Source organism: Limanda limanda, chromosome 13 (assembly GCF_963576545.1).
Source record: "Limanda limanda chromosome 13, fLimLim1.1, whole genome shotgun sequence".
Classification (NCBI taxonomy): domain Eukaryota; kingdom Metazoa; phylum Chordata; class Actinopteri; order Pleuronectiformes; family Pleuronectidae; genus Limanda; species Limanda limanda.
In genome coordinates, this window is record NC_083648.1 from 26,073,852 (window position 1) to 26,096,834 (window position 22,983).

Consider the following 22,983-nt stretch of genomic DNA (forward strand, 5'->3'; position numbering starts at 1 on the left):
TGCAGCATAGTTGCCAACAAACCTGACCACATCTTATATTAAGACAGTACAGCAGTATGACTGGGTTTTGGGGGTTTCAATGAACCAACAGAGACACCTTATTGTGAAAGGAGGTGGGCGGAAGTCGCGGTTGATGTTGTTGAAGTGCCGCCATGCTAGTTCCGGCTCACGCGGCGGTAGAGTGAGTGAACTGGTGATCATGATGCTGGAGAGGAGCAGTCTGGTGACCGTGGTGGCAGATATCTTCTTCCGCAGGAGACATCGGCCTGAGGAGGAGACGATCCACTGTGTCTGTTCCAGAGCCTTCGTACAGTGAGCCTCTCCTATATCACTCACTGACATGAGCGTTTATAATGAACATGGCTGTGGCGTGGGTACACGAACTGTTGTTGTTCTTCAGCTCTGTCTTACTGTCTGTTTGTCTTCATCTGTGCAGGGACCGAGACCTTTACCGCTCTAATAACAGACTGCTGAGCTTTGAACTAGCGGAGACTGCAGTGCAAGGTATGTGGCAGCATCTCACCATCTCTAATTGTTGCGTGACTTCAAAATTATTGCATAGTGTTGGTGTGGTTGAAATTCTGACTCTGGGTGAAAATTAAGAATCCTAACAAGGAGGGTGAGATCAGATAAAGTAACAAAGATGCTTGTGTCTGAAACCCTCACAGAGGCAGATGATGATGACCAGGAAGAAGAAGAAGAAGAGGAGGAGGTGCTGGATGAAGAGGAGCAGCTAATGGCCAGCATGGGTCTGCCTCTGGCCTTCAGCAGCTCCTCTGACCAGAGGAGAGCAGTAAGTCAGAGCCACTGCTTGAAAGTCCGGTTAGCTCCGTGTCACTGAAATTCGTGAAAGAATGAATTGAACACAAATGTTTTGGGCTGTTGCTGCCGCTGAATGAGTCTGTTTGTGATCATGTGACAGGTGAGGAGGTCTGACAGGAAGCCTGCCACATACAAGGTAGAACAAGGTGAGGAAGAGGAAGTAGAGCTACAGGTTGACAACAAAGGTAATCCATTTCATATATTATTACTATTGTATTTACATATATGTATAGGACAGAAGTATTATCCAAATGTGAAAGAATGTTGGAGCAAGTGGCTTAATTTGATTCCTCCTAAGTAGGTTATGAAATTGTGCATTGATAGCATTGCACAGGGTTTTTTGCACCTGTTAACTGTGCAAAGATACAGCACGGATTAACAAAGTTACTGCCAGAGACTAAATAGAAGCATCATTGAAATCCCATCTAAAACTGACTTTAGAGGTTGTCCTTTGCTTCTTTTAATGGCCCAGTTAATGAGTGGCAAGTGTGCGATTCACTGGACGAAGGAGCAGGAGAGATCCAAGATGCTGGCTGGGCAACCTACTGGGGTAAGCAGGGTAACGTGAAGATTACTACAAAGTCAAATGTTGTGTAGCCTCTCACTGAACTCAATGAAATGTGTCCCTCACCGGAGCACGTAAAACAAGAAGACGTGGTGATGCTTCAGTAAATATCACATGGAAAGAATCTCTGTCTTAATCAGCAGAAAGAGTTTGCTCAATGTCATTATGTGGCCTATATTCAATACTGCTTCTTAATTTTCTCCACCTCCTCTGTCCCTCTTGAAGCTCAACAGGGTGAAGCTCGTCTGTGGAGCAGCTGGCTAGAGAAACATCCAGAGAGTGAGCTGCTCTCTACAGAAGACCAAGGAACAGTGACTGCTCCTTGGGACAACCCAGAAACAAAAGCTGTGTGGGACGAACATGCTGCAGACATCTACTCCTCCTACTGGGTGCAGTATTCCTACTGGGCGGGGCAGGGCTGGACCACTGAGCAATCCATCTGTAATGGGAACACTGGTGGAGAAGGCACGGCAGGGATGATGGACACATGTTTAGAGATACAGTCAGCAGAGTGGAAGGATGGACAGACTGGAGATGAGAGCCAATGTAGAGAAGAAGTGAAAGCCCTTCATGATGATGTTGAGGTTTTGAAAGAACTGCTTGGCCAGAAGTGCACATTAGAGACAAATGGAAGCTCAGTGACTAAATCAGAGATACACAGAGACTGCATGAATGTGGCTGATACCAGAGAGCAGTCAGAGGATCAGCTCTGTGGCTCTGACAATCCTTCTGATGGTGGGAATCAACGTAAAAGACCTGCTGCATCCTCTCAGCAGAACACAGCCAAACAGACAGGTAATAGTGCGTGTGTGTATCTCTTAGTAGTGGAAATCTTCCAAAAAAAATTCATAGCACATCACATCCGCCATCTGAATTGCTCTTAGAGTTGAGTTTATTTATCATGGCAAGTTCCAGTCCTCAGCCCACACTTAACTCAGGAAAAATCTCATGGTGTGTGCAGGGCTCTGTCCGCTCTTTAGTCAGGTGATGAGGCATCTGTAGATATTGCTTTCATTGTGCCCGTTCACGCAAAAAGTATATAGCTCTCAGCAAGTAGACCTTAGCTTGATATTTATCCTGCTCAGCATGGTCTGTAGTTGCTCAATGGTTGCTTGGATTGCTGCAGTGGACTTCAGGGTTTTATCAATGGTTTTGTGAAGGCTCTTACTTGGATTCTTCGCCAAGTATCGAATCTGAACAGCTTCCAATGAGGAGCTGTGCTGGCTGACCGTTCCTCCCTTCCTCAGGATGAAGGACCAGGACTAAACTGCCAGGTCGCACACGCGACAAAAATTGTTGCACTCTGGATCGCTGTCAGCTTATTAACACTAGTTTAGCAAATTCATCTGTAAAGTTGCATCTTTGTTGAACATTGATCCCACAACATTATATAACTATTCAAGTTTGATATATCTGACACAGCAAACTTCTGTTGTTTTATTACATTTGCACATTGTTGTACATGGTGAGTTTGCTGGTTAATATCTTTTATGTTTTGGCTCAGATTCCAAGCAAGTTGTTAGCAGCCCTGACCAACAGCATGGCTCAACGAATAAGATGTCAAATAGAGAAGATGACGACGATGACGACAAACCCCCTGAAGAAAGACATGCCAAAGTCAAACGCAGGTTTTTTATGAAAATGTTGATAGTATTTGTATGGAGCATCAATACATTATGATGAGCATCTCTTTCACTAGTCAACATATTTGAGGAAATGTTTTGCAGTGAACAGTAATTGAAAACTTTGTTGGTTATCTGCAAAACTACGCTTGTCCTTATTGTTATTTGTTGCAGTTCAGCTACTAAACAATAATAGATAATAATAATTAGATGCAAGTGTGAAAATAATGTTAAAAACCAGTTTGAACATAGTATTTTGTGTTTCCCTACAGTCATGAGCTGGATGTTGAGGAGAACCCTGACCTGACACCCAAGGATGCTTGGTGTAAACTGGGATTCAAAAACAATTCGGAGCCCCAGTAAGTCTGATCTGTTCAACCATTCTGTGTTTGTTCAACAGCAGCACACACTACATCCACCCAGTTGACCAATACAATTAACGTCTCCTCAAATCACCTCAAACAAACTAAACATAAGAACCAGAAAGAAGATGTTTCTCCAGCTTGAGGCCTGACTGGACAGCATTATTTTTATTGATGTAGCCCTAGTGGTCGCTTGGTTATTTATAATAAGACTTATGAGTTAAAATGAGGTTTATATTTTGCTCAAAAAACACAGGGCCATCAATTTATTATTAATCAGTCAAATGGATGGCTGTGGCTGAGGGGTAGAGTGGTCGTCCTCCAACCTGAAGTTCGGCAGTTCGATCCCAACTCTGACCCGTCTGCATGCCGAAGTGTCCTTGGGCAAGATGCTGAACCCTGAATGGCCCCCCCATAGAATAACAAAGCGCTCCGAATAGATGCACTGTATGAAGGTGTGTGTGAATGGGTGAATGTAAAACTGTACTGTAAAGCGCTTTGAGTGGTCATCAAGACTAGAAAAGCGCTATATGAATACAAAACCATTTACCATTAAGGGTCAAGTGGTTAGGGCGGTCGCCCTCTAACCAGATGGGTGGCTGTTCGATCCCATTCTTCTCCATTCTCCATGGCCAAATTCATAGAGAAAAGTGTTGCATGAATGAAGGGAAGAATGGCAATAAACTGTACTCTAAATTGCTTTGATTTGTGGTCAAGACTAGAAAAGCGCTTTATACATACAGATCATTTAAAATATTCAGAGTGTTTTTCTGGCGGTCTTTGCACAGTAAATGTCTCTGTGAGTGATTGTATTTGTGCCTGCCCAGGTTCGACAGTGTGTTTAGCTTTAAAGGCGGTGCTGGTCAGAAGCCTCAGAGGTGGACGAAGAAAGAGGTTTGCAGTGTCAACAAACACACCAAGTTCTCAGAAACAGGAAGAGACAACACACGTCCACCAATCTGCTCCGCTCTCTACAAGGTAAGACTGGGGACTAGGGTTGTCACGATACCAAAATTATGACTTCGATACTATACCTGCCAAAATATCACGATACCCGATACTTATGATACGATACCACAAATACGATACAATACCACAGATACGATACGATACTGGTATATTTATCTATGATAGTAATAAATAAAACATCTGTAAGGTTCCCTTTTTTACCAGCTTGTTCCTGCCCAGCTTTTTGAACACTTATACCGCGTTCCACATTATTATGCAAATTGGATTTAAGGGTCATAAACATTCATTTTTTAGTTTTTGAATTAAACTCATGGATGGTATTGTGTCTCAGGGCTATTTGGATGATTGAAATCAATCTCAGACACCTGTGATAATTAGTTTGCCAGGTGAGCCCAATCAAAGGAAAACTACTTAAGAAGGATGTTCCACATTATTAAGCAAGCTACATGTTTCAGGCAAAATGGGGAAGAAAAAGGATCTCTCTGCTGCTGAAAAGCAACAAATAGTGCAATACCTTGGTCAAGGTATCACAACATTGGATATTTCCAAAAGAATTGCGCGTGATCATCGGATGGTGAAGAAATTTTGCACTGATTCACAGCACAAGCGGGTTCGTTCAGACAAAGGCAAAATAAGGAAGATTTCTGCCAAACAAATGCGTAGGGTTAAGAGAGCAGCCACTAAAATGCCATTGAATAGCAGCAAACAGGTGTTTGAAGCCGCTGGTGCCTCTGGAGTCTCGCGAACTTCAAGATGTAGGATGCTCAAGAGGTTTGCAAGTGTCCTTAAACCTGTTATTAGGCCACCCCTAAACCAAGCTCACAAGCAAAAAAGGTTGCAGTGGGCTCAGGACTACATGAAGACCAACTTCCAAACTGTGCCGTGCAACCCTTGATGGTCCTGATGGATGGAGCAGAGGATGGTTGGTGAATGGCCACCATGTCCCAACAAGGCTGAGACGTCAACAAGGAGGCCGGAATCATGGGGAGGGAGCTGGTAGGCCCCTTCAGGGTCCCTGACGGTGTGAAAATTACCTCGGCAAAGTACGTAGAGTTTCTCACTGGCCACTTTCTTCCGTGATACAAAAAGAAGAACCGTGCCTTCCGAAGCAAAATCATATTCATGCATGACAATGCACCATCTCATGCTGCAAAGAATACCTTTGGGGCATTGGCTGCAATGGGCATAAAAGGAGAGAAACTCATGGTGTGGCCCCCATCTTCCCCTGACCTTAACCCTATTGAGAACCTTTGGAGCATCATCAAACAAAATATCTATGTGGGTGGAAGGCAGTTCACATCCAAGCAGGTGCTCTGGGAGGCTATTATGGCATCCTGCAAAGACATTAAAGCAGAAACTATCAAAGAACTCACAAGTTCAATGGATGCAAGAATTGTGAAGGTGATATCAAAGAAGGGGTCCTATGTTGACATGTAACTTGACCTGTTAAGATGTTTTTGATTAAAACTTTTTTTGATTTCAGTAAATATGACCTCTTAATGCTGTAAATCCAACAAATGACAATTTTTAGTTCTTTACAACCTATAAAATATCTTGAACCTCTGAAACTCAGAAACTCTGCATAATAATTTGGAACACTGCATTTTGAGTTTTTTATTTTTGAAAAAAATACTGTTATCATTGGGAGGTTTGTTCAATAAAATTTGAATTATACTCTAACAGTTGATGACTTGAAAATTATACTGACCGGCTGTGCATTACTATTTAGGAAAATCTGAGCAAAGTGTAATTTGCATAATAATGTGGAACGCGGTGTAACAAATGGCATTCATATTAGTATTAGCCTACAGCAAGATATTAATGAAAACTACATGGTGACATCATAGCATTGATTATACACGGCTATGTAGGCCTATTGTCCGTATCTGACTATATGACTACATTATTTCCATAAGTATGAGTTACATACTCAGCTGTGGCTGAGGGGTAGAGTGGTCGTCCTCCAACCTGAAGGTCGGCAGTCGATCCCCACTCTGACCCATCTGCATTCCGAAGTGTCCTTGGGCAAGATACTGAACCCTGAATTGCCCCCCATAGAATAACAAAGTGCTGCTTATTGATGCACTGTATGAATATGTGTGTGAATGGGTGAATGTAAAACTGTACTGTAAAGCGCTTTGAGTCGTCATCAAGACTAGAAAAGCGCTATATAAATACAAATTCATTTACATAATTTTACAGATGTGTGTTTGAGGTGAAAAAAAGTGGGTACATTAAAGATGGACACATAATTAAAGGGCAATTTCTCCCCTTTATTGAAAAACAACAATGAAAAACATGCCACCTGAGCGAGTGAGTGGGGGCGGGGCAGACAGACACAGACACACACACACGCACACATGCCCACATGCCCGCTCCTGTTTTTTTCATGCTGGCCTGATACGATGCTGATTTGACAAATTAACGTGACGTTCCCTCACGTTACCGTTCAACATATGAACACTGTACATGGAGCCACTGCAGAGGGGCCGAAAAGCCGCGAGTTGCGACCCCTGGCTCCGGCGAAAGAACGACTTGTTTCAGTGTTCCGCCGTTAAAGAGATGCGGACTTATGAGTTCCGCCTCACATTTCCCCCTCCCGGTCGCGCGCCCCACCTGTTATGTCTGCGCGCAGGTCGCGCCAAACAGTTTGAGAATCACTGCCTAAACCACACTGCATTATGATCATTGTACTACGCATCGTCAAAATTCTGTGAATCGCTTGTTTCGCTAAACTAGGCTAAGGCTACTTGGTTAGGCTGTATATGGGTGAGCTTGGGGGTGTTCATGTTTACCTGTCGTTCTTTGAACTCTCTGAAAAGTTCGGGTGTCTGTCGGAGAGGTGCTTTGCCATATTTGACATGTTGCCTCCCTTTGCCTGAGTGGATTTGAAGCATGTTTTACAGACGGGTCTCAGTGTGTCAATGGGCTTTCCTTCACAGTCTGCTTCGTATCCGAAGTACTTCCAGATCTCACTTCTGGCATCTTTTTTTTCAACAAGCCGAGGACGGTCGGTTCGGCCATGTCTCCCCTGAGATCACTCGCTATGAGTGAAGCTGCCTGTAGCATGTATGAAAGCTGGGCAGCCCCGCCCCCTTGCAGTCAGTGTGTGCAGGCAGCGTGACAGGGAGCGGAACAGTGAGTGCGCTCTGATTGCTGCTATTTTAATGAAAAAATATTGCAAAACCGTATCGTTTTTAACGTAAGGGTACCGCGGTACCTTTCTAGTACCGGTACATCGTGCAACACTACTGGGGACAGAAGTTCGTCCTGATGAAACTATTTAAATTGATGGATCGTAATCTGTGCAGATCCATATGAGCTGCCATTTATTTAATCCCCAAATTCTTCTGTTTTCAAGAGTGTAATGAATAAAGTGTGGTCAGACTCATCCAGTTGATTCAGAATCAGATCTACTAAGGTCTCTGTGCATATTTTCAACCTCATTCTGGAGTTTATCTGAGGTGTAAGTGAACATTTTTTTTTCTGATGATCTCAAAGATATCTTAAGAGTGAACTCTCTCTTTAAAACATGTTCAAATTATAGCTAATGAAATGACTGTAATGCTCATGTGTGATCTTATCGTGTGAGATGTTTTGATAGACATTGAATATTGACAGTAATATGTGTATTTGGTGTAAATAAAAGAGGAGGCTTAGCTTTGTGGAAATACTATGATGAAACCTCTCTACAATAGGCTATAGTGATGTGCAGGTCAGAGTTTGTTGATACACACACACACACAAAGAAAAATTATGCATCTGTTAGGCAGAACATATTATTTAAAACTTAGAGCAATAAAATAAGGAATATATTAAAATGTGTTATAAAAAGACTAAATAAATAAAACATCTGCTTTAAGGTTAATACTACAGTCACAAACAAAAGCAGTAATAGTCAGCATGAATCTATCAAGCTGTTTTTACTGTATGGCAGGCTCCTCTCCACACCATTAAATCCATACAGTCATATGAACACAGCAGGACGCGGATGATTAATCTGCAGACTTAAGTCAGTTTTTTTGCAATTTTTCCTATACAATAATAGGGCACATCTCATTTATTTTCTTTATTGGCTGCGTGGCAGTCATTAAGTTAATGTTAATATTTGAAATAAAACTGGTAAAGCTCTAATTGAATTTGACTGTGTTGTATTTGAAGGTATGATTCAACATTTTTCCATGGTCCAGTATTTAAAAAAAAAAATAACCAAAAGAAATCCCAGGAAATCATAATATCGAATCGCAATACTTACAGAATCGCAATACCCACAGAAATCGCAATACATATCGTATCGCCACCTAAGTATCGTGATAGTATCGGGAGGTCCCTGCCGATTCCCGTCCCTAGATGTATCATCATGAATGTTGCATGGAAGACTTATTATATTAATTTACTTGACAGGTACAGAACTTCCTTAAACACCAGAGAGAGACACAGATGAGACCATGTGAGCAGAATGAGATGGGAGAAGGAAGTTCACAAGAACCTGAGGACAATCATCAATCTCTGGGAGAAGAGGAGAAGAGGATGATGAAGGAGATGAAAAGTACTGACGAAGAAAATAAGGAGGTGCTGGAAAAGGAGAGTTCTTGTTCTGTGTCCAGTTCAGATGCAGACAGGAGGAAGGACACAGTGGATAGTGAGGAGGAGCTTGGTAGACAGTTAGTATATCCAAAAGTCCCAGAGTTTCTCCTGTCTAAGGCGTCTGAAGATAACAGGGGTAAGAGTGTGTGTCAGATGATTGTGGTGACAAACATACAGTAATAGTTTTTAGATAATGTGAAGACTTGTACAGTCTAATGATAACTCATTTGCATGTGTGTGTGTAGAGTTGAGTAAAAAGAAACAGAAGAAGAAGAAGAGGAAGCGTAGGAATAAGCAGCAGGTCCCAGCAGACATGGTAACTGAACCGGAGCTGGCTAAATACTGGGCTCAACGCTACAGACTTTTCTCTCGCTTTGATGAAGGGATCAGACTGGACCGAGGTCAGTCTGTGTGCATCTTTAGACTAAACAAATTCATTTCATGCCCATCACCATAATTTGGAAACATGACATTTACACTTGATGTATTTTCGTAAACCTACACACACTGTTTACTCAACACAAATATATTTGAAACATATTTGTTCAAGTGAATACACACACACTAACATACTAACGCATTAACGTTGTTGTGTGTTGCAGAGGGCTGGTTCTCTGTGACACCAGAGAGGATCGCTGAGCATATCGCTCTCAGGGTACAGCAGAGCTTCTGTGACTCTCAGCTGATTATAGATGCCTTTTGTGGTGTGGGAGGAAACGCCATTCAATTTGCCCTCACTGGAAAGAGAGGTAAACCCACACACACCTCCAATAACAGCTTTCTCTTTGTAACAATAAGAATAACTTTATTTGTATAGCACTTTTCAATAGTAACGAAGTGCCATAAAGCAAACAATATGAAACCCACAAACTATCAGGATAATGGTAACTAGGATCATACAGATACAGATGATAAAACCAATAGACATTACATGATGATAGCTTTCTTATAAAGATGAGGGTTAAATGGATAGTTCACCGAAAAATGAAAATTCACTCATAACAAAACACTTTTGAAGTTTCAGGAGTAAACAGTGTTGCAGCCAATTCCAATCCAATTTAAGTAACAGACATCAGAAACAAAAATGCCTTCATACTGCTTGTGTGGTGTCATCCCTGTGTCAATAAGTCCCGACAATCTAATTAGACTCAAAACAAGGTAATTTACAGCAGGTTTTACCTCACCTTGCACCTCTGATATCCACCTCGGAGACAGGGTGAGATAAAACTGGTAAACAATTTTGCAAGTCTAACTTCTTCTGGCTGATTGTTCCAAAATGTGTAGAGGCCCTCACGGAAGAGGCTCTGTCACGTTTGGTTTTCAGCCTATACTTTGAAATGGTTAGCAACGCCCTAGAGGATCTCAGACTGTGTCCTGGCTCAAAGGGAGATAAAAGTAAATATAGGCAGTGGCCAGCCCATGCCTCGATTTACAAGGTATTGAAAGAATTTTTAAATGAATCCAAAAACAAACAGGCAGCCAGTGGAAGGAGGCTCAAAACAGGGCCAAATGGATATTTTTGATTGTGTCAGAAGGTGAGTGGCAGCATTCTGGCCTAAAGACGTAACCATGGCTATGCTTCGTAAATGATACAAACCTGAGTGCATAACCTTCAATGTTAGTTTAAAGTAAATCATCATTCAAACACCTGTGTTTATCTGGAGAAAGAATTGTGTTTTATGTGAACAACCAAGGAATTTGACATTAATGTTCACATAATTGGTCCAAAATGGGGCATTTATGAAGAATGCCGTTTCTGTTTAAACCCTTGCTGTTCAGTAAGTCCCACAGAAGTGATATAACAGTCCTGTACAGATAGCACAACAATATGATAGACTGAGCAATCACTGCTCCCTCTTTTTTTCAGTCCTTGCTATAGATATCGACCCAGTGCGCTTAAGCTTGGCACGCCACAATGCTACAGTTTACGGCGTGGACAACCAAATTGACTTCCTCCAAGGGGACTTCCTCCAGCTGGCATCCCATCTATGCGGCGATGTGGTCTTCCTGTCACCACCGTGGGGAGGACCAAACTACCTAACTGCTGATGTGTTTGACATCAGGACCATGATGCAGCCTGATGGATATCCTTTGAATTACAATAGGGATGTTATAGTCACAGAATGTTATATTAGATAATAAAATAAGATATATTAAATATTAGATATAAGCAGATTACATTGTATTTACTTCATCTATACCATAACCCATGATTATAATAATAATTAAAACTAGGGCTACGTTGTAGCACTTGCGGGCCCGAGCACCTGCACGTTGAAGCCTGTTGCAGTCGGGGGAGAGAGCGGTCGATGACCAAGTGCATGTCTCTGCGTTGGATGCGTTTTCCTCTCTGTGGCAAGGATAAAAGCTTCACTTCCTGTAGCCACCAGGGGGCGCTGTGATTTAAAGTCATGATTTCTGTGTAGATGTCATCAGGCTGGGACTCTAGTCTTACATGGCTAGTTTGGACTCAATTGGACAATAAACGCTTCACTTCCTGTAGCCACCAGGGGGCGCTGTGATTTAAAGTCATGATTTCTGTGTAGATGTCATCAGGCTGGGACTCTAGTCTTACATGTCTAGTTTGGACTCAATTGGACAATAAATGCTTCACTTCCTGTAGCCACCAGGGGGCGTTGTGATTTAAAGTCATGATTTCTGTGTAGATGTCATCAGGCCGGGACTCTAGTCTTACATGTCTAGTTTGGACTCAATTGGACAATAAACGCTTCACTTCCTGTAGCCACCAGGGGGCGCTGTGATTTAAAGTCATTATTTCTGTGTAGATGTCATCAGGCTGGGACTCTAGTCTTACATGTCTAGTTTGGACTCAATTGGACAATAAACGCTTCACTTCCTGTATCCACCAGGGGGCGCTGTGATTTAAAGTCATGATTTCTGTGTAGATGTCATCAGGCCGGGACTCTAGTCTTACATGTGTAGTTTGGACTAGATTGGACAATATATGTCAGAGATACAGAACCTCGTGTTTTGATGGCGTGTAATCAAACTTCGACGCCACGGTCACACGGACTTGAAACCATATGAATATCTTCAGGGGGGGGCTGTTGATACACACATGTAGTTTGAGTGAGATAGAACCATGAACACTGAAGTAACAACATTTCGTGTTTCACGGCGAGTTGATGAACTTTGACGCCACGCCACGGTCACACGGTGGGACGAAAAAACAATCCCTAAATCATTTTTTATCTCCATCTTGTTGTGATGACACTCATCTGAATTTAAAGTTGAACTGATAAAAGCCCTGGGACAAGTACATCAAAGTAAAAATGGTGAATATGGTCAAAATGGCCACTAAATTAAAAATGGCGGGCTCCCTGTTTGGTCTAACATATCGATCCAAGAGACTTATTTGTTTGTTATGAAAAGACACATGTCCCCATAGATTTTTGTACATGTCGGCCAATCGTAGTGCCGGGGCTGCCCTTTAGGGGGCGCTAGTCAGTTTTTTTGCCACGCCCATTTCTTAAAACCATATGAATATCTTCAGGGGGGGGATGTTAACACACCCATGTAGTTTGAGTGAGATGGAACCATGAACACGGAAGTTACAGCAATTTCGTGTTTCACGGCGAGCTGATGAACTTTGATGCCACGCCATTAATACTGTGTTTGACGAAAAGTCACAGTAATCTTATATCTTCATTATCAATGTCTTGAGACCCATTTGATAGAGTTTGACATGGTTAAGGTCAGTGGATGAGGAGAAATACATCCAAGTGTAAGACATGCAAAAAACAAGACATTTCCTGTAGCCACCAGGGGGCGCTGTGATTTTAAGAAATTATTTCAGTGTAGATGTCTTCAGGCCGGGACTCTTGTCTTATGTGTGTAGTTTGGATTGGATCATGTATGTGCGAGATACAGAAGCTCGTGTTTTGATGGCGTTTAATCAAACTTTGACGCCACGCCAAGGACACACGGTGTGACGAAAAGTTGATTTTTTAAGTCAGTTTTTTTCTCCATCATGTTGTGATGACACTCATCTAAATTTAAAGTTGATTTGATGAAAGCCCTGGGACAAGTACGTCAAAGCAAAAATGGCCAAAATGGCCACTAAATCCAAAATGGTGGGCTTCCTGTTGCGTTTTTCATAATGCCCTTTGTGACTTTTTTTCATGATTTGTCACGATACACCTCTTGCCCAATTTTGGTGAAAATCGGTTATTTGGAAACCTAGGGGCTGGGTTCCAGGGGGCGCTGTTGAGCCATTTTGCCACGCCCATTTCCAAATACTCCGGAATACGTAAATTTTCACCACTCTCTAATTATCTGCAAAGTTTGGTAAGAAGTTCAGCATGTTAAAGCCCTCAAAAAGCCAATTCACTTTAGTCACAATAATAATAATAATAAGAATAATCCTTACAATTTCAATAGGGCCTCTCACCATTCGGTGCTCGGGCCCTAATAAGAATAATCCTTACAATTTCAATAGGGCCTCTCACCATTCGGTGCTCGGGCCCTAATAATAATCATTACAATTTCAATAGGGCCTCTCACCATTCGGTGCTCGGGCCCTAATAATCCTTACAATTTCAATAGGGCCTCTCACCATTCGGTGCTCGGGCCCTAATAAAATATATTATTATTATGATGATTATTATTAACACTGTTATTATTGTTGTTGTTGTTGCTGTTAATTATAAACATGTCAGATCTGGATCCTGCTGCTCTTTAGTGAAAGATATAGGCCCTACCCCTACTCCTTGTTTTCGAGGGTTATCCTGCCCCTTGAAACAGAGTCACAAGGTGAAGTGGTTGAAATCTTACCCTGCATATTGGGAGAGCCCTTCAATATGCTGTTACATCACCAGTCATCGCTGCGAAACGGGGTGCGACATGAAATTATAAAAAATATATATCCTAATATAATTTTATATCCTATAAAAATATAGGATTATCATGGAATAAAAGGATGGCTAGCATGCTAGGCTAGCATTTGGAATCTTTATTTTTAAGGTTGTTGTGAAAAAAGAGACCATAATACATTGAAATGACATTAAACTAAGATATTACAATCATTTTCATGAATTTTAAATCCTTATTAATGGAGAAAATACTACATTTGTGGGTCTCTCTCCCAGCTTGCCGGTGTTTCAAAAGGCATTCTGTGTACCCCTTGGTTTGAAGTGAGGGTCGGAATAATCTTCGTTTGGAGGGCTATAAAGCTTTGGCCCTACCCCTCCCTCCCAACAGGTATTGGGACAGCGTAGCCCTACACGTAGACATGCAAAATGAAGCGGAAGGGCTAGGGCCAAGGGGGGTGAAATGGGACTGAGCCACAGATTCACAATCCTCACTTGTTCATGCCTTCTCTATAATTCTACCAACTTTCTCCACTATTCAGCACAGACTCTGTCCATAGTGTATGACGTGTTAATAAATAATTTCCTCTGTGCTAACTGGCTCTAAAGCAGGGGTGGTCAAACTGTTTTTCCCGAGGGTCACATGCAGAAAAATATAGGAAGGACTGGGCCACTCACTAGACGTGAGGTATACTGCCTCACTTCTAATGCACAACTATTCAATTATATTTTTAGACTTTGATACGGGCCAATTAAAAACCGATGGCGGGCCACAGTTTGGACACCCCTGGTATAAAGGCTGTCAGTATTATCTGTGAAGTTAAGGTGATCATCATCACATGTCAGTCAATTGTCGCAGTCATTTCAATTGGTTGAATATGATGTTAATATGAGTCTTCAGAGGATTAATCAAATGTTTTTCGGAACCCCTCAACTTTCCTCTTTGTAAATTCATCTGGACAAAATTCCATTATACACACCAAATATCAAAGTGTGAAGAGGAGACAATATTACTGAGAGTGAACCTTTTTGTTTTGGACACTTTTAGGGACAAAATATCAGTCAAATGTTTTGAAAAGGTGTTTATCTACAAATTTGATTTTCATCCTTAACTTAAGTCACATTTGAGATTTTCCGCCTGGCCAAACTGATATCAGACAACATAGTATACTTCCTGCCTCGAAATGCTGATATGGATCAGGTATGTATGTCTTTTATGCTAAAAGAATACTGGCTTTGTTTCCTCTGTCACATATACCTGCTTGCTAGAGAATCAATCAATCAATCAAATATTATTTGTATAGCCCATATTCACAAATCACAATTCGTCTCATAGGGCTTTAACATGGTGTGACATCCTCTGTCCTTAACCCTCAGCAAGACTAAGGAAAAACTACTAAAAACCCTTTTAACAGGTAAAAATACGTAGAAACCTCAGAGAGAGCCACATGTGAGGGATCCCTCTCCCAGGACGGACAGAAGTGCAATAGATGTCAAGTGTAGGAAAACATCATCGGGATTAAAGTTTTTAGCAGCAACGATGAGGGTAAATATTTTTGAAGGATAACTTCAATACTATATGTCAAGCAGTCCTGCTGCAATCATAGTCTCTGGTCAGCAGCCAGCAAGATCACGATCCAGCATCAGGATGAGATCCACTATAGTCGACAGTCATTGTCCACTGGCGCCAGTTAGGATCCATCATCAGCCGCCGCCTCCGTCGTGGTCCACCACCATCCGATGCCAATGCGACAAAGGATCCTCCATTACCACTACGATCAGGCGGCACGATACAGAATCCACCAAACTGGGTCCACCATTGCAACCTCTGATGCGCGATCCACAATCGTAATCCATGGTGCGGCCACAGCTGTGGCCCTGCATCTGCGGGCGATAAGGCACAGAAACTCGGGGGAAGGGGTCAAGTTAGTAACATGTACTGATGAGATAAGAATTACTTTGATGTGATAAGGATGGAGAAGAGGAAGGAGAAGCTGGAAAGAGAAGCTCCGTTTGTCATGTGTCATAAATTCCCTTTCCGTCTTAGCGTCATCAGGGTTTTCTTGCCATGTAATCAATGATACAATGATACAGGCCGAACTTGAGGGTACACTGAGGCTCAAGGTAAATCTGACTGGCTACTGGTTTGTATGGTAGTACGATGAAAACCATGTGGCCCACTCAGTAGATCAGACATCAATACCTCTATGCCTTCTTAAACTAAACGCTTCCTATTTTGGAACACAGGACGAGTTACTTTCTGCCGCACTAATTAGCTCTAACTATAAGCTTTATCAAAAAGGAAGGTTTTAAGCCTACTCTTAAACGAACAGATCGTGTCTGCTTCCCGAACTGAAAGGGAAGATTATTCCACAGGAGTGGGGCTTGATGGCTGAAAGCTCTGGCTCCTACTCTACTTTTAGAGACTTTAGGGACGACAAGTAAGCCTGAATTCTGGGATCGGAGTGCTCTAGTGGGTTGATAAGGTACTAACATCTCTTTAAGGTAAAAAGGCGCCATATTATTAAGGGCCTTGAAGGTGAGAAGGAGAATTTTAAATTAAATTCTTGATTTAACAGGAAGCCAGTGTAGCGATGCTAATACTGGAGAAATGTGCTCTCTTTTCTTGGTTCTCGTCAGGACACGTGCTGCGGCATTTTGGACAAGCTGCAGAGTCTTTAACAACTTACTGCTGGAGCCTGATAATAATGAATTACAATAGTCCAGTCTCGATGTAACAAAGGTGTGGACTAGTTTTTCTGCATCTTTTTGTGAAAGGACATGTCTGATTTTTGAGATATCACGCAAGTGGAAAAAGGCGGTCCTAGAAATTTGTTTTAAGTGACAATTAAAGGACAAATCAGGATCGAAGATCACTCCCAAGGAGGGGTGCAACGATTAGTCGACGTCGTCGACAAAAATCGATGACAGGAATAGTCGCCGACGAATTTACTCGTCGATGATTCGTTGGTTACGTCATAACACGTGTTTTTCGTGCCGTGCAGTTGAACTAAACGTCGTTTTACCGGAGGTGCTGATGAAAGCAGCTGAGGAGTGAGCCATCTCGCTTCCTTCCTATCTCTGAAAGTCGCGCATGTGCAATAGCGTCAAAACACGGTCCAATGGCGTCCTCCGCTGCAGCAGCATCGCGTACCAGAAAGTAAAAAGTTCCGGAGAACTTCACCCGTAACAGCCCGAAAAAAACTACCTGCAGTATCTGTACAGAGGACCTGCTCTCCATGGAAGCAGGACACGCACATTTGAGGAGGAGGCACGTGTGACTTCGTAACAGAGACGATGCGGACTCGCCTCGGTCAGATGTTATATATAAACGTATATACCTGCGCGCAGGATTCTAGAATCCATTACAAAAATATGGTTTAAACTTTTTATAAACGAGTTTAAAAGCGTTATGTTATCCTATTGCCTGACAAACGTCTTTTTTTAATCACAATTATTTAATCAGAAGAAGACTGTAGTTTCGTTTGTTGATGTTTTTATTGCTGTTACTTTCCCTGTCATTTTTGTTAACAGGAAAAATGAATACTTGATTTTTAATTTATTTGTTTTATTAGCACTTTGCCTGTCCTTGCTTTTAAATGGACAAAAACTTGATTTGTCTTTGCTTTTGTGTCAACAGTACCCTTATATGAAACAAAGTTTATTAAAAGACATTTTTTTTTAATGAAGTATCAATATTTATTGCCTTTATTTTCAGTCATCACATGCCTCGAACAACCTCAAGCTAAATTTAAAAGCTGCTTGCTAAATAAGAGCAATTGAGAATTTGTGTCATTCATAATCCGATTAGTCGATTAATCGTTTCAATAATCTGTGACTAATCGACTATCAGAATAGTCGTTAGTTGCAGCCCTACTCCCAAGTTCCTGACTGTTTCATTGGAAGCAAGGGCAATGTCGTATAGCGCAGCTATATCATAAGATAATGTCTCTCTAAGGTGTTTAGGGCCAAGCATTATAACCTCCGTTTTATCTGAGTTTAATAAGAGAAAATTGCGGGTCATCCAGGTTTTTATGTCCTTGAGACATGCTCGAAGTTTAGTTAATTTGGTTTACTGAACTTTGTTCAGGTTTTATTGACAAATATAACTGTGTCTCATCCGCATAGCAGTGCAAATTTACTGATAATATTTCCTGGTGGAAGCATATATAATGTGAATAAAATTGGGCCGAGCACGGAGCCCTGTGGAACACCATGGTTAACTTTGGTGCGCACAGATGACTCCTCATTAATTTGTACGAATTGGGAGCGATCAGAAAAATAAGATTTAAACCAGTTTAGGGCAGCTCCATTAATGTTAATTAACTGTTTTAGTCTCTGTAATAAAATGTTATGGTAAATTGTGTCGAATGCTGCACTGAGATCTAACAGAACAAGGACAGACACAAGTCCCTGATCTGAAGCTATTAGAAGGTCATTAGTGACTTTTGCCAGGGCTGTCTCTGTGCTGTGATTGGTTCTAAACCCAGACTGAAAGTCTTCATATATATTATTTTCCTGGAGAAACTCACACAGCTGATTGGCTACAACTTTTTCTAAGATTTTAGTCAGGAAGAGGAGATTAGATATTGGCCTGTAATTTGCTAAAACCTCTGGGTCTAGGGTGGTCATTTTGAGTAGGGGTTTGATTACAGCTATTTTAAAAGACTGTGGTACATAACCTGATGATAATGACAGATTGATTGTGTTAAGTAACGAACCTATTAGGGGCAGAATTTCTTTAAGTAATTTTGTAGGAATAGGATCTAAGATACAAGTTGTTGGTTTAGAACCTGAGATTATTTTGGTAAACTGATCACGGGTGATCAGAGAGAAGCTGTCTAAATAATGGGGAGAATTCTCAGCCGTTTCTGAGATCTCTGTTGTTGGGTGGGTATTAGTGCCAATTGAGGGCAGGAGATGGTTGATTTTATTTCTAATAGTTTGAATTTTATCATTAAAAAAGGTTGAGGAATACTGGGTTCGATGGAGGTGTGACTCTGTCAGCCTGGCTACAGTGCTGAAGAGAAACCTGAGGTTGTTTTTATTCTCTTCTATTAGTTTTGAATAATAGGCAGCTCTTGCTTTGTGGAGAGCCTTTTTATATTCTTTAACACTACTCTTCCAGTCTAGGAGATTTTCAACACTGTTGCTGGAGCGCCACTTCCTTTCTAGTTTTCTTGATATTTGTTTCAACTCATGTGTCTTGGAATTATACCACGGAGCTAATTTACTATGTTTTACACATTTCTTTTTTAGAGGCACTATTGAGTCTAATGTTAATCGTAATGAGTCTGCAGAGCTATCGACGAGGTGGTCAATCTCAATGGAGCTCGGGTTTTTAAAGAATTTGTTGTTTATGTCGACGGATAATACAGTTTTGAATGTAATCGGAATTATTTCCTTAAATTTAGCTACAGCACTATCAGGTAGACATCTAGAAAATGAGTTTATATGACTGGGGGGAGTAGATTCATTTAGACTGACATATTCATCAGGATGCAGCCACGTCTCAGTAAGGGACAATAAATCTATGTTGTAGTCTGAGACTAGTTCATTAACTAAAATAGCCTTTGATGACAGTGATCTAATGTTTAAAAGACCACAGAAGGTTACAGAGAGCATTATAAATAGTGTTTTTAAATTATTTAGGGCGGGGGTGTCCAAACTACGGCCCGCGGGCCAACTCTGGCCCTCCATTTTTGAATTGGCCCGCATCAAAGTCTAAAAATATAATATATTAAAAAAATTAAAAAAACATTATAAACTAACAATTTAGTAGCACTTAAATGGCACTTACTTATAGCAATTTGTTTTGCTTTATTTTTGAAGAAATTGTACTTTCTTGATTCTTGTTGTTCTGGGTTTGTACCCTCAGGGTTGAATGCACTTAAGGCCGGCGCATGCTTCTGCGTTTTCAGAGACATGTAAGGACACGCAAGCGCAAGCGCCCCTTACGTGCCCACCCAATTTTTTTAACTATACGACAAAGCTACGCAAGCCTCACGCAGCCCGCAAGGCTGTGATTGGTCTGATACTACATAAAAACTCAAAAAAAACTCACCCCTGACTTGCAAGCTGTCCCTCAGAACGCCGCCACATCCCCCGCCCTGAGCGACTCAACCGTGTCGCTCAGGGCGGGGGGCCGCGGCGGCGTGAGTGGCCCTCGGGACAAAGTTTGGACACCCCTGATTTAGGGTAAATAAAAAGTCTGAGCTAGACCTGCCAACAGGTGTACTGAGGTCCAGTTAAAGCAGAAGGTAATTCAGGAAGCATCTGTTCTTACACATTGTAGGAAATTATTTTCCAAATTTAGTACATCAGTAGTTATCTGATATTCAATCAATTTTATAATGAGAGTGAGATTTTCACCAAATATTGTGATTAATCTGAAGTGAACGCTGGATGAGCCTATTTGGTTTGATAGCAAAGCATGGATTGTACTTTTGATAGACTGGAGGGGGAAACAAAACTCATTTGTTACTTACAGGCCTTTCAAAATTTAGCACACAGATAGATTTGCACAAAATGTGGGATGTTGGGTCTGTAGCATTTCGATTTAGAAAGGCTGTACTAAATGTGGTCATTTGTTGTAAATGTCAGAGAAATGATGCAGGTGAATCAATCAATCAAATTTTATTTGTATTGCCCATATTCACAAATTACAGTTTGTGTCATAGGGCTTTAACAAGGTGTGACATCCACTGTCCTTAACCCTCAACAAGAGTAAGGAAACTTTTAACAAGGTATAAAGAAAATAGGAACCTCAGAGAGAAGGATCCCTCTACCAGGACGAACATAAGTGCAATAGATGCCATGTGTAATGGAGACAATCAGAAAAATAAGAGTATTTACAGCATTGATTAAAAAAAACTGTTTGTAGTGAAGGAATTGATGGATTATTGTCGGTAATATATCTGAGATAACATATTGTATATCATGCAGTCCTGTGTCATAACCATCAGATTTAAAAAGATGAATTGACAGTCAGGCCTCTAAACATTTTCTTATTAAATTCTCTTATACGAGCAAAGACAATCATGTTCTAACCCTCAGTTGCTTCTTCCCTGTGCCAGATTAAACAAATTCAGATTCATTGCATTACTGTAGGGATTGAACAGATCTGCAACCACAACACAATGTGTGCTCACCTGTGTGGTAACTCATGACCTCTGTGTCCCTGTCCCCACAGATAGCCTCTCTGGCTGGTCCAGGAGGAAAGATGGAGGTAGAGCAGAACTATCTGAACAACAAGCTGAAGACAGTGACTGCTTACTTTGGTAGTTTGATCACATCAGACAGCCAGTGACCCTGGAACAATTCCTCCAACAAAAAAAAATGTGTTCCCAATCTCTCTTTCTACTCGGGCCTGTCACCTTTGATCCACTCCAGGGATCTGTTCATCAGTTTGACCTGTGTTGTTGAAGTTTTTTATACTGATTTTTGTAAGGAGCAAACTGAATCTTGTGATTGACAGTTCCAGTTTTATTCAATTTCAATTGTATCTTTATTATTGTATGTTAGAATCAATAAAAACATTTTCCTAATGTGTTTGTTCTCATCTTCATTGTTAATGCAACATGTCATTGCACTTGTTACAGTTCAGGTTAAAATAAATAATAAAGAGGTAAAACATGGCAAGACCTTTAAAGTACTGTACAGCCTCAGATTGCAGTAATGCTCAATCTGGATTAAATTGATCAAATTATGTGATCTTCAGGATTCAAAACTTTGTTGCCACTTCAATAGCAAACAACCTCACACCATGTACATGAACCACACGTGGTTTGTTTAAAACGGAAAAAAAGGAAATTAAGTATTCTCATTGAAATTCTATCAGTACCATGTTATAGCTTATATGATGTTTTACGTTTTACTGTCCTCTTGTTGTACCATTACACCAGTAAAGTGCTCAGGTGTGAGATGACCGGAGCCTGGACCAGAACCTGCATCGCCTTCTGATGTGCAGCATAAACAGTATCTAAAGGAATGGGTCGTTGCAGTAATGTTGGAACACCTATCCCTGTTGGCCTTCCTTAGTTAAAGGCTGGCTACTCAAGCTGACCGGGCTTCCTCGGTCAGGGCTCCCAGACTCTGGAACTCCCTCCCTGATGAGATTAAGCTCGTCCAACTCATTACAGATCATTGAATCACTGCTAAAAACTTTATTTTTACAGGAAAGCATTTCTAACATGCGACTTGTAATTATTTTCATTACAACAATCCGTCTTACAGAGTTCAAGTGTGATTTCCTGATCTTTCTCTCCCCCTCTCCCAACCCTCACCCCCATATCTCTCTCTTTTCTACTCCCTCTATCCCACCCACCTCCTCTCTTCCCTATGGTCTCTGCTCACCCCAACCAGTGGAGGCAGATGGCCGCCCACACTGAGTCTAGTTCTGCCAGAGGTTTCTCCCAGTTAATGAGGGAGTTTTTCTCTCCACAATCTCCAAAGTGCTGCTTATTAACTGTTGGGTTTTCTCCAAAATGTAATGTCTTGTCCTTTTATGTTATGATTTGGCTCTAAAATTGGACTGAGCAGAATATCTTTTATTTGTTTTCATTTTGCCATGGAGTTTCGTGTGAAGCACTTTGTAACCTTGTTTAGATAAGTGCTATACAAATAAAGTTACTATTATTATATGATCAAATGGTATCTCCTTAAAGCTGCAAATCCAAGTGTTTTGTATAAATCTAACTGCTGTCTGATTGATAGTTTGTAAAGATCCCTCCCAAGCCATGAAGTGATTTGGGTCCAATCATACGATCATGAGCTTGAGTCTGTGAGGAGTGCACTGCAGCACTCTCCAAGGTGCTAATCCTGCTGCTGGGAGCAGCTCGGGAGGTATTCAGCAGTGTGAAGGCTTCCACAGCAGTGGTTGGATCATCTAAACTTTTCAGAAATCCCTCAAATACCTGCTATGAAGAATCAGCACATGGTGGTTGCAGGACCAGGGGCGGCTCCTGGTACAGGCGACATAGGCGGTTGCCTAGGGTGAAAAATGCCGATAGGGCGGCACAAGAGACTGAATTATCATGACGTGACATATGCAATGTGAAACAATATATTAACGTCACACCATCATCCTCTAACCCCAGGACGCCCATGTTCGCACCGGCACCGTAATGCCGGGAATGCTGTGGGCCGTGGAGGGCGGCTACAGGCTTGCGTAGGTCAGTCACCTGTGAAGACCAGCATCATTTACCCCTGAATCAGCGCGGAGAAAT

The 22,983-nt window shown here is 41.5% G+C and overlaps 1 protein-coding gene across 2 annotated transcripts; it reads left to right on the forward strand.

Annotated features, from left to right (window-relative positions):
- The first annotated feature begins 191 nt into the window (after positions 1–191).
- Positions 192–21,233, forward strand: tgs1 (trimethylguanosine synthase 1). 2 transcript variants are annotated; one of them, XM_061084322.1, is made up of 15 exons: positions 192–312; positions 437–504; positions 669–793; positions 923–1,007; positions 1,295–1,372; positions 1,613–2,182; positions 2,892–3,015; positions 3,282–3,368; positions 4,199–4,349; positions 8,745–9,063; positions 9,173–9,328; positions 9,530–9,676; positions 10,795–11,011; positions 14,879–14,957; positions 20,949–21,233. In XM_061084322.1, the coding sequence occupies exons 1-15, from the start codon at positions 200–202 to the stop codon at positions 21,063–21,065; spliced, it is 2,436 nt and encodes an 811-aa protein (XP_060940305.1). In that variant the 5' UTR covers positions 192–199; the 3' UTR covers positions 21,066–21,233. The 2 variants fall into 2 exon arrangements, with proteins under 2 accessions (XP_060940305.1, XP_060940306.1); XM_061084323.1 differs by lacking the exons at positions 10,795–11,011; positions 14,879–14,957.
- The last annotated feature ends 1,750 nt before the right edge of the window (positions 21,234–22,983 follow it).

Coding starts and splice junctions, on each gene's coding strand:
- tgs1 (XM_061084322.1), top strand. CDS start 200: ATGATGCTGGAGAGGAGCAGTCTGGTGACCGTGGTGGCAGATATCTTC. Junction 505..668: donor AGCGGAGACTGCAGTGCAAG/GTATGTGGCAGC, acceptor AAACCCTCACAG/AGGCAGATGATGATGACCAG. Junction 3,016..3,281: donor CATGCCAAAGTCAAACGCAG/GTTTTTTATGAA, acceptor GTTTCCCTACAG/TCATGAGCTGGATGTTGAGG.